Source organism: Corvus kubaryi, unplaced genomic scaffold (genome assembly GCF_017639235.1).
Source record: "Corvus kubaryi isolate FWS band 111438036 unplaced genomic scaffold, C.kubaryi_AGA036_p1.0 37391, whole genome shotgun sequence".
Taxonomy (NCBI): Eukaryota; Metazoa; Chordata; class Aves; order Passeriformes; family Corvidae; genus Corvus; species Corvus kubaryi.
The window spans coordinates 10,803,982-10,820,934 of NW_024581130.1; the positions used below are offsets into that span (position 1 = coordinate 10,803,982).

The 16,953-nt window shown below is 42.8% G+C and overlaps 1 protein-coding gene across 3 annotated transcripts in view; it reads right to left on the reverse strand.

Annotated features, from left to right (window-relative positions):
* The window catches only part of C2CD3 (C2 domain containing 3 centriole elongation regulator), a 38,741-nt gene that overhangs the window by 20,339 nt on the left and 1,449 nt on the right, over positions 1–16,953 (reverse strand). For all 3 annotated transcript variants that reach the window (XM_042037925.1, XM_042037924.1, XM_042037926.1), the window contains exons 4-19: positions 16,377–16,576; positions 15,448–15,665; positions 14,740–14,872; positions 13,904–14,032; positions 12,575–12,719; positions 12,021–12,175; positions 11,127–11,333; positions 10,546–10,658; positions 8,919–9,037; positions 7,802–7,924; positions 6,586–7,050; positions 6,170–6,321; positions 4,665–4,908; positions 3,778–3,961; positions 2,235–2,415; positions 1,047–1,219 (exon numbers count right to left, since the gene is read on the reverse strand). In XM_042037925.1, coding sequence (XP_041893859.1) covers positions 1,047–1,219; positions 2,235–2,415; positions 3,778–3,961; positions 4,665–4,908; positions 6,170–6,321; positions 6,586–7,050; positions 7,802–7,924; positions 8,919–9,037; positions 10,546–10,658; positions 11,127–11,333; positions 12,021–12,175; positions 12,575–12,719; positions 13,904–14,032; positions 14,740–14,872; positions 15,448–15,665; positions 16,377–16,576 — 2,941 coding nt within the window. The remainder of the gene's footprint in view (positions 1–1,046; positions 1,220–2,234; positions 2,416–3,777; positions 3,962–4,664; positions 4,909–6,169; positions 6,322–6,585; positions 7,051–7,801; positions 7,925–8,918; positions 9,038–10,545; positions 10,659–11,126; positions 11,334–12,020; positions 12,176–12,574; positions 12,720–13,903; positions 14,033–14,739; positions 14,873–15,447; positions 15,666–16,376; positions 16,577–16,953) is intronic.

A 16,953-nucleotide genomic window follows, 5' to 3' on the forward strand; every position in this document is an offset into this window, starting at 1 on the left:
GCACACACAGGGAGTGCACCCTGCCCCTGCAAGGAGCGCCCTCGGTGTCTCCCCCTCCTGAGGCGAACCCGCAGCACTGCACACACAGGGGGCCAATCGAGCCAGCCCTGCTGTCCTGCATGCTCCCACTGCCAGAGCTCCAACATACCTTCCCAGGCATTCCAACGCACCTTTTTTATAGCGCTGCAGCGAGAAAATCTCCCAAGAGGTGTTGGACAAACAAACAACACTGCGTTCTGCTGTTGCACATGGCTCACCCATTACAAAACAACTGAAGCATGCTGACCTCCCTGTCCAGTCCCAGCTTGTTTGACAGCCTCAGAGTTCCTTGTGGCCTTCCCAGAGCTGATGGTTGTGTTATTTGAAAGAGCCACAAGAGGGAGACACTGCTTGCATCATGTACCATTAACAGCCCTTCTTCAGATCCTTCTCCCCCACCTTCCATGGGAAGCTTAACTACAGGCTGGGACTTACTGGCAGTGAGGCAGTTAAACACACAGAGAGGGCTTCTGAAAACTTTTTGAGGGTTCCCCATGTTTAATCACTGTTTTTTCACTCATTATGGTGTTAGTGAAAGCTGGGAGGAAAACCACGCCTGGTTGGTTTCAGTTGCCAACACAAAAACATATTTTTATTTGCCCTGGAGGCAAATAGACTTTATTTTTACAGAATGTGACAGAATTTTACACAGAATCAGAGAATTGGTTTGGCTGGAAAAGACCCATAAAATCATGGAGTCCAACCATTCCTCCAGCACTGCCAAGGCCAGCATTATCCCATGTCCCCAAGTACCACATCCACGCAGCTGTTAAATCCTGCCAGGGATGGGGACTCCACCATGGCCTGGGCAGCCTGTGCCAGGACTGGACAGCCCTTTGGGGGAAGAAATTTTCCTTAATGTCCAACCTAAACCTCCCTGGCACAACTTGAAGCCATTTCCTTTGTCCTTTGCTAACACACCATCAAACACTGACGTGCTGCTCCGAGGTTTCCCCAACTGAGCCTGGTTTTACCACACGAAGTGAAAGTCCACAAGCGTTCCTCACCTGAAGACCTCAGATGAAATTCCTCTGAGGAATCAGTCCGGGGAGCCAAGGGAAGACTAAAAGTCTGTATCCCTATTTCTTCACGATGCTGCATAGTCACCATGGCACAGAGCCGTGACAAAGGCAAGGCCCCTCTGGCAACCAGCTGGTCTCTGACATTTGGGTAATAATACCTGGTAAGACACAAAAAACCAGCATCAACATTTCTCTCACAACTGCACAGAAGTCACTTTTGAGCGTCTTTAAACCCTAATTAGTCTCTCCAGCTAAGGAAGAAACTCAAGTAGATGCATTTCCACTGAAGAAAAGAACCAGTAAGTGCTTGAGTAGATAATGCTACAAATATATGTATTTTTGCTAGTCCTAATAAATCAACAAGTAAGAACTCCACTAAAAATTGGCATCCCAAAGAAAAACAAGAGAAGGATCTGGCACCAAATATTCTCCGCTCTCTTCCTGTTAATAAATTAAAATACCTCTCTTGCAGAACAGATTTGTGGTACCAGTTTGTGAGTGTAAAAAATGACACTAAACCTTTGCTTAGTGCATTACTTGGCTTCAGCTTCATCCTGAAACAAATTTTGGCACTGTATCTTACAAACAGCCCATAGTAATTCTCATGTGACTTGGCAAATTTTAAAAAGCCTGCCTTGTTTACTACAGAATGAACAGATTATTATCTTTTTCTAAAGCTATTTGTCTTCATGGCTTCTGCTCTCCATTACTAATAATTAGCTTCAGTAGCCAAAGAAACAATTTGAACTTACAAACCACTTGGTATTATTTCTCTTGTAACCAGTGACTTGTATTAGGGAAAAATCCAAACCTACCACAATGAAATTATACTTTCAGGCTGCTATTAAGTAAAATTTAGATGTGTCAAGGATTTAAACACTACTTTTAGACTGTTAGGCTGTTTAAAAGATGGAAGAAAGCAAACTAAGAATACACACTTTCTAAGTAAGTTATAAAAAGAAAGGAGTAATTAGGACACTAGGCAGGGAAAAAGCCTCATAGGTCTTAAGTGCAGATAATCATCACCAAATGCTGATGAGCTTACCATTTTTTTTAGCTATTACTAAATAATATTACAGAATATCCATCCCAGAGCTGGAGATTTTCCAAGACCAGATCTATATCTACCCATACTGCTGTGCTATCTACGAAGAACAGGATGTTTTTCTGTACCTGCACCAGACTTCAAACTGGATTCCTCCTCCTGTCGCTCCTGGTGCCATAAATGCACTGACCAGGAGTCTCTGGACTGGGACATCAGCAGGAACCAACAGGGAATGATGATGTTCGTCATTAAAGATGGGATCAGGGACACACAAAGTGGTAGCTGTTCGAAATGGCTTTAATGTGATGCCTACAAGTCAAGCAGAGTTGGGTCAAAATGGTTGCAATTGCAACTTTCAACCTTTTTCTGCTTGTAATCCTCCAGGAGGTAGGACCCGTGGACAGGGAGTGAAATCCCCTTGGGACAAGGCTTGCTCTCCTGAGCTTCACTTCACAAAGCTTTTACAAGCAATCCATGCAGCCCCATGACCCTGTGAGCCACAGGCTGGGAACTACTGCTAAAGAGGCAGTACAAAAACCCCACACAACTATGGAACAATGCTACTGACTGTCATTGTTCAGGGGGAATACCTGTTAGTGATTCAAAGCACTCAACACTAAGTTCTTTCCTACAATTGCAGTTATTTAAATACTCTTTTATGATCTGAAAAATTGTGGGTTTAGATTGAATATTGGGAAGAAGTTTTTGCCCACGAGGGTGGTAAGGCCCTGGCACAGGTTGCCCAGAGAAGCTGTGGCTGTCCCTGGATCCCTGGAAGTGTCCAAGGCCAAGCTGGACAGGGCTTGGAGCAACCTGGGATAGTGGAAGATGTCCCTGCCCATGGCAGGGGGTGGCACTGGATGGGCTTTAAGGTCTCTTCCCACCTAAACCATTCTATGTTAATCCTAGGGATCTAAACCAAGCAACTCTTCTGTTGGTGTATCCATGAAAATCACAGAATTGTTACGTTTGGAAAAGCCCTCTAAGATCATCAAGTCCAACTGTTAACCCAGCCCTGTGAAGGCCACCAGTAAATCATGTACCCAAGTGCCACATCCAAACACTTTTTGAACATTTCCAGGGATAGAGACTCCACCATTGCCCTGAGTAGCTGTGTCAGGGCTTGATAACCCTTTTGATGAAGACATTTTCCCTCATATCCAACTTAAACCTCCCCTGGCATGACTTGGGGCCGTTTCCTCTTGTCCTGTCCCTTGCTGTCTGGGAGCAGAGGCTGACCCCCACCTGGCTGCACCCCCCTGTCAGGGAGCTGTAGAGAGCAAAGTGAGCATCCTGAAAGGCTTGTGCATGTAAGGCCTTTGCTGAATTTCACTGTGAACAATCTCGCTATTCCCTGCAGACCTATTCCTGCATCTTTGTTGGATCAGCCGGCACAGCCCTCTAGGACCTTTAACAAAAGGTACCATGGGAAGAGATTTGGAATTTGGTCTCTTTTTTTTTTTTCCACTGGGAACTTGCCACTAGCCTCAGACAAACAAGGCTCTTAATCCAGTGGCACAGCCCAAGTCCAGTTTTTCCACGAAAATAAGCATTGGCTGCATGAAAGCCCAGAAAAACATGCCCCCCCTTACTTAGGCAGAGAGAACATGACTAAACAGTATTTAATGAAAGCAGTGCTCTAATTAAGGGAAAATGATAAAACAAACTTACCATCCTCAGGCAATCCAGGTCCTTGCAGCACACCACAACCAGCCTCCTGAACTGGGAAACAGTACTGGATGTAGCAGTCGGCCTCTCCCCAGACCGTGGACTGCAAGGGAGTGAGCCCCTTCACACTTTCCACATGGATCTCAAACACATGCTCCATCAGGTCTTCCCCTTTTGGGTCCAACTGCTAACAAATAAAAGGGAAGCCACATGGAAAGGATGACTTCAGGAAACTGGGAACATTTCAACAAGCTGCCCAGGGAAGTGGCTGAGTCATCCCTGGAGGTATTCAAAAGCCAGGTGGATGTAAAATCTGGGGACATGGTTTAATGGTGGTCTTGGCAGGGCTGGGTTAGTGGTTGGACTTGATGGGCATAAACCTATTTTCCAACCTAAACAATTACATATGACAAGGATCTAAGAAGCCTGAGAGGGGAGGCACAAAAATTATCTGCTGTTTTCCTCCTAAACTTCACAGAAACATTGAAAGCATGAAAGAAAATTACTTTTTCTCCTGCAAAGCATATAAAAAGCATAGAAGTTCCTACCTATCCAACTCAAAGGTAGTAGCAAAGCCTCCACAACAAGGCTGTGAGAATTAAGATTTTCTGTAATTTTGCTGGTTTTTTTCTTTTACTGGACTTGTGAAGATAGAAGCAGTGGATATGCAAGGCAATAAAAAAGGGCAATAGTATCAAGACTGGTGAGAGCAAGCTGGTAAAAAAACCAGTATAAACAATATAATTCTGTGTAGAATTTGTAGAATATAACAAAACTGGCTACAGCATCAAGAAGAGGTTGGGGATCACTCGTCTGTTAACGAAGCCACTGGTAAAACCCTTTTCCCATTCCTTAACGGGGAGAATGGGGATTTACTGAACAATAAATACCATTGTGGGTTTTACAGGAGGATGGTCCAGAGAGTGGGGAGGACGCTGTGTGACTGGAGGTACCATTCCTTCTTCAGTTTTGAGCCTTTGCAGTGCCACTACTTGATCAGCCGACCCCATTGCCAAGATGACTCTCAGGCGCCCGCTTGTGCTGCCGGTGAAAACATCGACCACAGGCATGTGGCCATCCACAGCCACCACGGGGTACTGAGCCTGCAGGAGCAGGTGGGAGATCTTGGGGTCTCTACAAAACAAACCCAAAACAAACACAAAAGCCCCAGCATGAGGATGAGCCATCTGAGTAGGAACAGGATCACACAGAACCCACTTTACATGGGATTTTCAATGCTGGTAACTTATATCCAGTCTTCACGGAGCAGAGATCCACGAGCTGCTGAGTGCAAGAGGTTACTTTTAGCAATGACAAAGGACAACTTCCCAAAACCTGACAGTGCCTTAGCTATGAGCCAGCCTAGAGATCTGTGAACAAAGGGATGAATGGCAACAAGATTCCCATTAACACCCTGTAGCCATATTATATTTTTATGAGGCAGTTATGTGCCTTTGGAGATGGAAGAAAAGAAGGAACAGTGACAACCTCCCAGAAAGACGTAAAAATCTCCACTAATACACTGAAGTTATTCAAGGCCAGGTTGGATGGGGCTTGGAGCAACCTTGGTGAGTGGAAGGTAGGGGGTGGCACTGGGTGAGCTTTAAGATCCTTCCCAAGCCAAACCATTCTGGGATTCTAAGATATATACAAGCAAACTACTGTGGTTTACTACAAAAATGATACAAATGGCACAGTCATAACTAACAAAGTAGTGGCCAGTCAGCTCCAGCACCATCTGATTTCTACCTGTCACTAGGTCTGACCAAAATAAAAGGAATAAATCCTTTGCATTAGGAAGGATTTCTTCTGTCCAGTACTCCCAGTAATTTAAACTCTCTTAAGCAGGTATGTTACTTAACTGAACAAGACGCCAATAGATTAAACCCAAAAAGAACAAAGAACTCTGAAGAATCCCATCAGATAAGAACACAAAACATGAAGGTTTTGGAGCCTTTTTGACACCTGGGCTGTGCAAACCGACAGCATCCCTATGGAATCTCTGCAGAGCATAATTAGGGGCAAACTCAATCAGTCACAATCTTGGAGAATCACTGATGGAAAGCCACACTTCATTTTCCTGTGCAGTCACTTTGATTACTTCTAGTTTTATTCCATCATAGGACAAGTTAAGCAGGCACCAACCCTGATGGAGCAGAGAGACTTTATTTCTCACACTCTCTCTGTACTTCTGGACAAGGACAGTGTAACTTGCACCCTGCTCACTGTAGGAAAGGGCTACAGGAAGCTTGGCAGGGCAAAAATGCCTTTTGCTACGAAGTGTAACGAAGAACCCACCCACACAACCCCCACACACCATCTCTGACTTCTTTCTCTGAGCTTCAGTTAGGATATTTCCCAACCCAGGAAGATATGGGGAAAAAAAAACGTTTACTTGAATGAGATGTAAAACTGATGCAGAGGGAGTTTCACTAATCCCAGCAATTTGTCACAGCCAGGGCTTCCCAGCTTGTTCCATGCTTCAATAATCATTACATTGTTCTTCAGCCGCTCCAAGTGTTTGGAAGTCAATGAAAAAGGCATCACCTGAAAGGTTTAAAGCAGAACTAGTACACAGAAAACACTGGAAAATATTGGCTAAGTACGGAGCATTCTGGTAAGTCTACTTCATTCCAGTCTACAGAATTGTGCTTTTTACAGACAGAAGTTAAAAATTAAATGTGCATTCAACGGAGCCAAGCCAAGAAACGGATGTTTCTAGGTATATAAAAGTAACTTAACCACGAAATGTGTTTGTCAATGGGGAATACCACACTTGCATCAGTGTGAAAGGGAAAACGTGTGACTTGCCTGAGAAAAATTAAAGGCAGGCTGTGTTGTGCCCCAGACGACAGTGGATCTTGTTGCTTCCTCAGTGCTGAGCAGTTTGCAGTTTAAATACACATTGCAACAACTGGGGAGCCCACAGCCTTCAGCAATAAAATCCTTTCCATCAGGCACCATCAACAGCACGTGCAGCAATAACCCATCTTCCTCAGCTGGGGTTACGCCTGCCACCACACCCCGGGCTGCGGAGGCTGGCACAGGGCACGGCAGCTGTGCGACGTCCCTGCTGCCAACTCCCGCCTCCTGCCAGTCCTCAGGGCTCCTTTTGGAGCAGAGGGGGCTCTCTGCATTTACACTCGTCCTGCTGGGCTCCTGCAATTTCAGCTGGGGACCTCTCATGGCGTGAGCTGGAGCTGGGTGCCCAGCCGTAGCTGACCTGGCAGCAGTGCAGGAGAAGTCTTTGTTGTTGGCTGCAAGCTCCAGGGACACCTGAAAGGCAAGGCAGAGCAGGCTGGCCAGATGTGCCCCATGCAGAAACAAGGGGCTGCAACAGCAACTCAGGAAAACATATCACACCTTTTGCTCGAGAACTCACCCTAAGGCATATGCTGCTTACAAGCTACAGCTGCTGCTGTAAAATAAACTACATGTGGCTTTGTGAAATGAAGTCCAGACTGGAGTGCAAACCCACACAATTACAGACGAATCATTGAATGGTCTGGTTGGAAGGGGCCTTAAAGCTCACCTCATTCCTAAGCCTTCACCTGCTAATATAGAGAGCTGTTTATGCTCAGAACTGTCAAATCTCTCAAACTGTTAATGCTTCTCAATCAGAAGCTGAGCAAACTGGTAGAAATTTTTGCTGGAGAAGATAATTCCTGAAGCGACATGGACAAGGAACACCAGGCCTCCACGGCAGGAAAGACCTCAGCTCGTGTCACATGTGAAGCAGAAATCAAAGCTCCAAGCCCTGAATATGTGCCACTCAAAATCTGCCTGTAGAGTGGCTGCTGTATTCAAGTCCCATCTTACTGACAACATCCCTAGACATGCAGGTGTTTCAAAGTGTTTCTCCAAACCCCTAAGGAATAAAAAAGGTTCATATTATTTTATACCAGTCTTGCAAACCTTCGTACTGGAGACCTGGCAAACTAAAACAGAGAGAGATAAGAGGAGTTAAAAATAAGAGTGTGCAGCCAAAATTAGTAACAACTCGAGCTCGAGATGGTAAAACACATACCTTCAGTGGCCCAACTTGTGTGTGATCTTCCTCTTTTTCCACAGGTATTTCCCAGCTGACCCCAAGCAGCTCAGCCTCAATCACCCTGCGGAGCTGAAGTGCTGCTGAGCCAATGACCACGGGCTGAGGGCAGGCAAAGAATTAATTTTGCCAGATTTCTATCAGATTTAAAGAACTTTTGTGAAATAAAAGCTTTCTGGGAAGCCATGAGCAGCCACACAGCCTCCCCACTCCTACATTAGTTGTACCAACAGGGATTTGGGAGATCTCCTTTACTTCCAGTATCAAGTCTCACCAGAACAACAGCAAGACAAATTTTCCCGGAACCTACTGTAAATAATTCCAGATTAATGCAAAAATTGAATAACCTAAATCCTAGTCAATGGGCAAAATTTCCATACTTAAAGATGCAGTTTATTCCCCTACTGAAAGAAAAGCAGATATCCTTGGTGTTGATTAAAACAACATAAGCTGAGTTAACCCCTCTCACCATCTTCATCACATACAGATGGTTATGCAAATAATCTTATCAAATGGAAATGTACTTTTTTCCCCCTGAAATGCACAAGTTACACCCTTTTTTCACAGCTCACATTACTCCCCTTACACTGGGCAGGGTAAAGATACAAACTGCATTCACATGAACTCATTCTACACTGCTAAAGGAGCTGTGTTCTCAATGAAGGATAATGTTTATAATTGATCCAGTGTGCTCAAACAGCAAGAGATCAGTCTTAAAGATGAAGGAAGGACAACTTTTTTTGCCTGCCAGTCTCAAATTCAGAAAATCCTTTAATGGAGTGACAAGCCTGGAACAAGGAATGGACACGGCCCCAAGCTGCCAGAGCTCCAGGAGCATTTGGACAACACTCTCAGGGATGCACAGGGTGGGAGTGTTGGGGTGTCTATGCAGGGCCAGGGGTTGGACTCAATGATCCTGTGGGTCCCTCTGTGTCATTCTGTGAAGACTGAACAGCAATCAGTTCAACTGTCTACATGTACTGTCATTTCCCTTCCTAATATTAGGCTGTCTGCATTGAGTGGCTGTGGGAAAGGGAAAAGCAAAGAATTTCTTTGCTTTTTAATACACAAAGAAGGAACAACTTCTGATAAGTACCTTTTTCTGTGTGCTTTTTCTCATGTAGATTTTAAAAGCCAGGTCAGAGCCCCACCAGTGCTCTATCATTGTTCCTCCGAACCGCACAGGGAACATAGACCGCTGCTGGAATTTCACCACTGGAGGGAACAGAGGAGCAACAAATATCCCGTATTACCCGATATAAATAAACTTTCCCCTGGAGAGTGCTCTGTTACACACAAGCATTTAATTCTGCATTATTTATTAACACCAAGGCTGAAGTAAACTGGTTTTCATTTTTGAAGGCCAGTAAATAGCAGGAGGCTGGCGTGACAAAATTAAGATTATAAATTCATGAATAATAATCAGGAAAAAAGTATTAAATAAATTAATATACAAACATTATAAACAAATAAATAAAGAAACATTTACAGCATTTAAAGAATTCAGGTGACATGAAGTCTCGGCCGTTCCAGCATGCAGTAAGACCTGCCCTTTTTCAGTGGGAGAACCCTGTCTCATTTTAACTAACAGAGTTCAAGATGGTTCTTGAGAGACTCAAAGCTGAGCTGCAAGAAAAATCACAGCTTCAGGAGAAAAGGAATATCTGCAGGCAGAGATGGAATGAATTGGCATTCAGTCTGGAAAAAGAGTACAAGAAGTACAATAATAGTGATCACAATAGGTAAAGAAGTATTCTTGTGATGACAAAAATGCAGGTTACACATAAGGAAATTTCCAACTGGATGCCCAGCATTTCTCCACCTTGTCTGGGATGGGTGTGAAATTTTTCACATTAGGCATCTTTAATAAATGAAATAAACAGCTCTCAGGAAGGATAATGCTACAGTGGATTGACTTGATGTCTTGTTCAAATTATTTCCAGCCCAATCTATTTTTCTAGGTCCCAAAGAGCTGGACTCTACATAAGGCAAAGGGCAGGAGGATGGATTAGTTTTGGATTACAAAGGTTGTATTACAAAAGTTCTGAAGAAAGAGATGTTTTGTCTGGCCACAAACAGAGAATATACAAGAGAACTCAAAAATCTCTCAAGCGCCACTCAGAAAGATGCAAAGCCAATGAATGACCATGTGGGAGAGGCATTTGAAAATCGCCCTGGCATTCCAGTTTCTGGGAAGACTGGGCAGAGAGGACCTTGCTCATGCAGCATTCTCTGCTTAGTGGGAACAGAAACTGTTCTCAGGGATACAAACAATGGTGACTCTTAGTACAGAGATTAATGTCTGCTGATTTGAGCGCAGGACTCAAGATCCCCATGATCCAGCAGATTACCTGAGCTATTGGAGATACCACAGGGCATCTTCAACATCTGGGAAATTATTTATTAGAGGTGTAAGTAGCTCTGATATTTCTAAAAGTACCTGATCATCCTCCTACTACTACAGAAAGAGTATTGGCTTTATGCTCAAATGAAGGAATGGGCTTACTAACTTGGTCTTTCCCTAGGAAAAGGAATTTGAAAATCCCGGTATTAATACTTCCTGGAAGAAAAAAAGAATTAAAAAATCACTTGGCCTCCTTCTCCCTGAGAGGACCATTCCCCCACCTGCAGCACAGCAACTTTGTGGGCAGAGGGGCCACTAATCATTTCTAAGAGATGGAGTCAACAAAACTAAATCTAAGGGGGAAAAATGACGCTCTTACCATCATCGGTGATTTTACTTGAGGCTACTCGAATTACTTCTGTTGTTATGGAGACCTGTCCTTTATCATCCTTGGAGACTCCCACAGGAAAGTGGTACTCCACAAAGAAGGTACTGTGGATAAAGAAGTGAAAGGGTGATCACAATCCGTCAAGAATCTGATGTGACTCATGCGACTGAACACAGCAGTCAAGTTCCAGATTCACATTTTATCGTAACGCTATTTTTTTTAGGATAATTCAAACACCTGTTCTGTGAATTCCTTCCATAGATTATATATATACACACCAGATACTCCTCCAACAACCCCCCTTTTTTTTTCAGTGTACTGCCAGGCACAAAATACATTGGTACTTCCCCAAAACCCTGGGAAAGGCACAGCCTGAAGTGAGCCCACATCAGGATAAACTAGTCACATCTCTAACTTTCCCAAGTTTATGATACAATCTTCTGAGAGAAGCAGAGAAACAGGAAGGCCTCAGAAGCCTGGAGAGCTTGGGGAAGCTGGACTACACAAAAGATCTCAGGGAAATCTCCCCTGAAGGCACAGCAAACAAACTAGGAAGAAACAATCCCCCTTACCATTTATGAACAGACATAGGCCGTGGAGGTTTCCCCAGTAAACCTTTCCTCCTTGGGGAAATCTGGATGATCTCAGGAGGGATTTTCAAGCTTTCAATGATGACTCTGGCCAGGTGTATTTGCTGCAGCAATGCCAACCTGTCTGCACCCAAGGATGTGACAAGAGCCGTTTCTCTGTGGTCTTCTGCAGGAGCAGTGGGAGAGCAGCTGCAGAGAGAAAACCAAGGTTCAGGACTGCAGAAACATTCTTGACATGACCACATGAAGGGAAAATTGTAGTTTGGTGAGATGTTACTTAAAAACTGCCCAAGGCTCACTAAAATATACATTTTAAAACATATTTTTACAACAAATTTGGTGGTCTCTGTAATTCTCTGTAACAAAGATCTTACAGTATCTGGGGTCCATAACTGGAAAAAAAAAAAACAACTGAGAAAGTGTGTGTTCCACATTGTTGATCTGAAAAAATCTTATCCTAACTCTTCAAAAAGAAAAGCATCATGTAATGCCATGTACAAAAGCAGGGACATGATGCAGTTATACACAAGGACAAGTCTCTGCTGCAGAGGAACAGCAATAGGATTTTTGTCATAATTTGAAATCTCATGTGTGTAATTAGCAAGACTTGACTTCCAAATGATTTTGTGTTGGTACCTCTGGGGGTATAAATTTTACCTGATGTAAAAACAGCAGCGTTAGTCAGGAAAAAAAAAAAATCATAAATAATTGTTTGGAACTGAATCAGAAAAAAAATGTCACAAAACCTTTACACTAACTGTATTGTACAAGTTAAGTTTGATAACTGGATCTTTAGGGACACTTTTATTGGTCCCATCCTGAAAAAAGGGAATACAACTTAGATGAGGTCAGAACAGAAGTCACTGATGTAACTACCTGGGTTTAGTTTCTGTCACATTCTGACCAAAGGCATGAAAATCCTTCTGTGGATTCACTGGACCCGCTTTCTTGAGAGTTTCTGCCTTGGATGCTTTTTTTGAGGATTTAACATCATCATCACTGAGGAAATCACTCAAACTGGAATCAGATTTCTGAAGCAGAAATAATGCACATAAATAAGAAGTTAATTATTATTGTCAAGAGAGTTCCATAACGATCACAATACATAAATGGAAAACAACTTGTGCATTGCATCATTTGAAACAATTAAAATGGTATCAAAATTTTTCAGAGATTTAAAAAACAAGCAGTCTTCCTGGACAGCCTCAATCCCAGCAATTTCCAAACTTGATGCCTGACTTTGTAGTCTTAGCAATATTCTTTTAATACCATTAATTTTAAGCAATGTACTCATGTACTTACAAGCTTTCGCATGATACTTATTGCTTGTTCAGCTTTAAAACACTGAAATCGGCAGTTTTTTTGATCATGCAAACTTCTGGTTTTCTGCACATCAGGGAATGCACATTTTCCTTTGGATCTCCACTTACAGGAGCCGTGTAGAAAAGCCTCTCCAGCAGACTCTGGTCGTAATGGGGATCACCGAGTTCACTGTCATACACCTCACTGCCGAGGGAGAGAGAATCCCACAGGGAGCCTGTTCGATCCCAAAAATGCCCTGGAGAGAAATCAGCACTGTGGATACAAGAGACAGAAACACACCTTAGTGCTCCAAGTTCTGCAGTCAGTCTCTAAGGGACGTGGACAACACTGCCTATTTTACCCTGTATTTGGCCTATACTGGCTCCAGACAGAGCCAAACTGTGCTCACACAGCATGTCTGTGACCCAGCTGGAAGGGTAACCTCGGGATAACACCTCTGCCCCAACAGGAAAACAGGGTGTGTGAAACGTGGGACAGCTTGGATTTGAAGAGATCTCTGGAGATCACCCAGTCCAACCCCTGCTCACAGGGAAGGGATGCAAAGAAAACGTTGTCCAGTTGGATTCTGGGTATCTTGAAAGCTGAAGATTCCACAGCCTCTTGGGGCAGCCGACTCCAGACCTTGATGACTTTCATTGTAAAATACACCTACGAATATCTACCTCTAATTTTCACCCTTCACTGCTTTATAACTTTTGGAATGCTTTAAGATACCAGTAACACTTAAGGACAGTTTACTTTGATTAAAAAAAAAAAAACCCAAGGTATATCTGAGTAGGTGTAAATACAAGTATCTTTAGCTACAAGTTGGGGTTAGATTGGTTTAAGGCTTTCCTCTGTGCTGTGAGTTTAAAATCATTTTATGATCTGCAAACACTTCAGTGTTATCCACTGACAGACCACATGGAAAAAATAAGTGCAGGGCACAAGAAACATGAGCTGAAATTCTGAACCATATCTGACCCAGAAGCTGCGTGTTCAGGGTGCAGATGTGGACACAATGGAAGCAACATTTATGCTCCTGCTACGCAAAATGAGAGGAAAAGGTCCAATTAGTAGCTGGAGAAACACTAAAAAGAAATACTGTTTCTCAATAATTTTAATTTACAGAGCGTTTCCTCTTAAAAAAAAGATGGTGGTAGTTTTAAGTACTTACTTTATGTAGTATTTTAGGACACAACAGTTACAACTACTAAATAACTTAGTTTTATCAAAGATTGTGGTTAACCTTTCTGGCGTCACTTTTATGCCAAGTGACTTGGAGCTATCCAGGTTGTTGAGCACTAAAGCTGAGCTATAAAACACCTCCATCACTTGCACACGATTCACTGGTTACATCCCCAAAAATGTAGAGAACTTGAAGAGTCAAGAGACATTTTTCAGTACAAAATGGTCAGATAATTTTTTTGCAGTAGCCTCCAGTGCATCACACTCACCTGCCCAACAGTAACTGGATTGCTCTTTCTTCAGAGTTTAGGTCAAACTGCTGACCTGAAACTTCAGATCCAAAGTGATGGGGATCTTCAGGAGCGGGCACAAAACTGGACTTCAAACCTTTTGGGCTCCTGGGTAACAGCAATGGAAGCACAGACAGCAGTAAAAGGGAAAATAAAGACATTAAGGCACGCTCAAGACTAATCCATTAATTGGTCTATCATTTTTTCTGGGAAGTCGAAAATAATCTACTTTTACACAAATATTAATAGTTTGAGCAGAAATAAATGAAAGTGAGTTTGGAACAGCATCACTGACTGTCAAAGACAGCGACATTACTTTCTGGTTATCGCAGAACAACAGGCAATATTCGTATTTTTCCAGAAGAAAACCGTATCTTCCAGAAGAAATTTAAGTTTCTTTTCTCCTAATAAAAAACCATGCATTTAGGTCATCAATTACTTACACTTACTTGAAAAGCTGTTCTTTGCGATGCAGTGCCATTTTCACTTGCACTTCCTTGCGCTACTCTTATTCCCTACCAACATCTAGTATTTCCTCGTCAAATAACTTTGCACTAAATACAAATATACTAAGAAACTAAATTAAAATCAGTTATTTAAATCAAGGCTTAGTACATGAAAATGAAAACGAATTCACAAAATTTAGGCATTTATTCACAGGTAGAAAGTAACTTCCCATTTGAATGATGTACCAGTTTCACCTTAAATTTATCCTAAAACACATCCTATGAATCTCAGTATATACAGTTTTCCAGATAAAGCCTCAAAATTGATGGTTTGGAGCTTGAATCTCACTTCCCCCAATCCAAACTCACTTTGTTGCTGCTTTAAAATTGTCTCTCTCTATAAAATGAGACATTTTATTCAGTTCAATCTCCATGTCTGGGCTGGACTTCATTGCAGAAACAACCATGGCATCACGGAGTTTACTGCCTTGATCCAGGAGAGCTGGGAAATAAGCAGAAGGATTACATTTCAGCATTCAAATGCAATTTAAGAGCAATGTATAGACACAATAAATGTGTCAGCTACAGTCAAGAAAATTCTGTTTTCTGCTGTTAAAAAGAGATCTTGGTGCACCGGGGATTAAATATGTTTTATACACCAGAAAACAGCTCAGCTGGGAGTGAGAGAGAGTGATCCTCCATCAGTCTCCCATGCAGCTGTACAAGGAACTTGTCTGCTCACACCGAGTCAGGTATTGGAAGGACATTATTGGGATACAGAAGCAGGACTAATTTAGGGGAGAGTAGTTTGCCACTTTAGGATGTTTAATTTTTGGTCTTTTCTGTAAATATGAAACTCAAAAGAAAGCACATATGGAAATGTGCCCTACACCAATGCTTATTTCAATCCAGCCCAGGCAGCAGAGGTTTCTAAGTAAAGGCCTTTTTGGTATAATGCAGCAAGAGGGTGTGAAGTCTCCTTCCCTTCAGAAAATCTCATCTCCACACAGGCACACAAAATACCATCAAGACTTGTTTGTAGTGCAATCTAAAAGATGAAGCCAGTTGCACACAAACCTGACAGCAGGTCTTTTGTAGCCGAGTTGTGCACGGAGAGCATCCGTGTGCTCCTTCTGGGAGGCGCTTCAGGATCAGTGCTGGTGGGAAATGACAGGGGCTGATTTGAAGGATTCATTTTCAAACATTCATCTGGTAGAATCACACGGTGATGAGAAACAGAAAAGGTGTCCTTTCTGTTTTCTGAGTTCTCTTGGTAGAGCAAATGGTCCCTTCCTCTAGTGAAAAATGGAACATTATTTCAGTAACAACTCAAGTGGGTGGGTAAAGGGATTCACAACTCTGCAAATTCTCCCTTCAGGATATGTTATTTTAATGATTCCTCACCTGCCACTTAGACCATTGGAGAGACCAACCCAAGCTGCAAGTAAGAGATTTTTTAAAAAAAGCTTTTTAAAAGATCTTTTGTACAACAGCATGTTGTGGCAGGACAAGGGAGGATGGATTCCCACTGCCAGAGGGTAGGTTTAGGTTAGATATCAGGAGAAAGTTCTTTGCTGGAGTGTGGTGAGACTCTGGCATAGGTTACCCAGAGAAGCTGGGGCTGCCCCTGGATCCCTGGAAATGTCCAAGGCCAGGCTGGACGGGGCTTGGAGCAGCCTGGGCTAGTGGAAGGTGTTCTGGCAGCAGGGCTGAGATGAGATAAACCTTAAGATGCCTTCCAACCCAAATTACTCTGTGATTGCATGATTTGAGGCACCTCTTGTGTGAACTTGCATGACTTGAACTAAGTCAGCGTAAGATGCAAATTTCTATCAGACAAGAAATTGTCCCTGTCACCTCAGAAACCCTCAACCTTCTGGATTTCATATGAAATGTATGTTTGAAAACATCAAGCATTCCAAAACTCACACGCGTACAGCCATTACTTTAAAAGTTTGTGTGAACTGCAAAATAAACCACAATTTTGTCATGGGGAAAAAATGTACCTGGGAGTTGTGGCTTTGCTGTTGTCAACAGACTCTTGGTCAGCAACAGTCACCTGTGTGTGCCTGGGCTGCTGGGATGGAGCAGGAAGCTGGGACTTGCTGCTTCCCCGAGCTGCAGCAGCATCTAAACTTCCCTCTGTGGTCGGCACAGAGCTGCTGGTGTCATACAGCTCTGGCAGAGGTTCTAGAACCAGTGAGACCTGAAAGAGAAGACGTGAAAATATCACTTTGTTCTTTTCTTAATTAATTGCAGTAAATACTGCATGCAACTTCACTTGTTGTGCTATGGGAAACTGTTGCTTTTCTACATAAAGTAATATTTATATTATGCAGCTATGTCACATATTTACAACTACTTGTTTCTCATTCCATGTTTTCATATCCCACACAACTATCTTTCATCATCAATTTTCCAGAGCCAAGGCTGCAAGACAGAACTTCCTTAATTCCAGATATCAAAAATCTTCTATTATTCCAGTCCAGTGAAGTGTTAGAACCAAATATCCACTTTAAAATCCACTGTTAATACTCACTCTCAGTGTAGAAATGACCATACTTTCCTCATCAAGCTCAACTA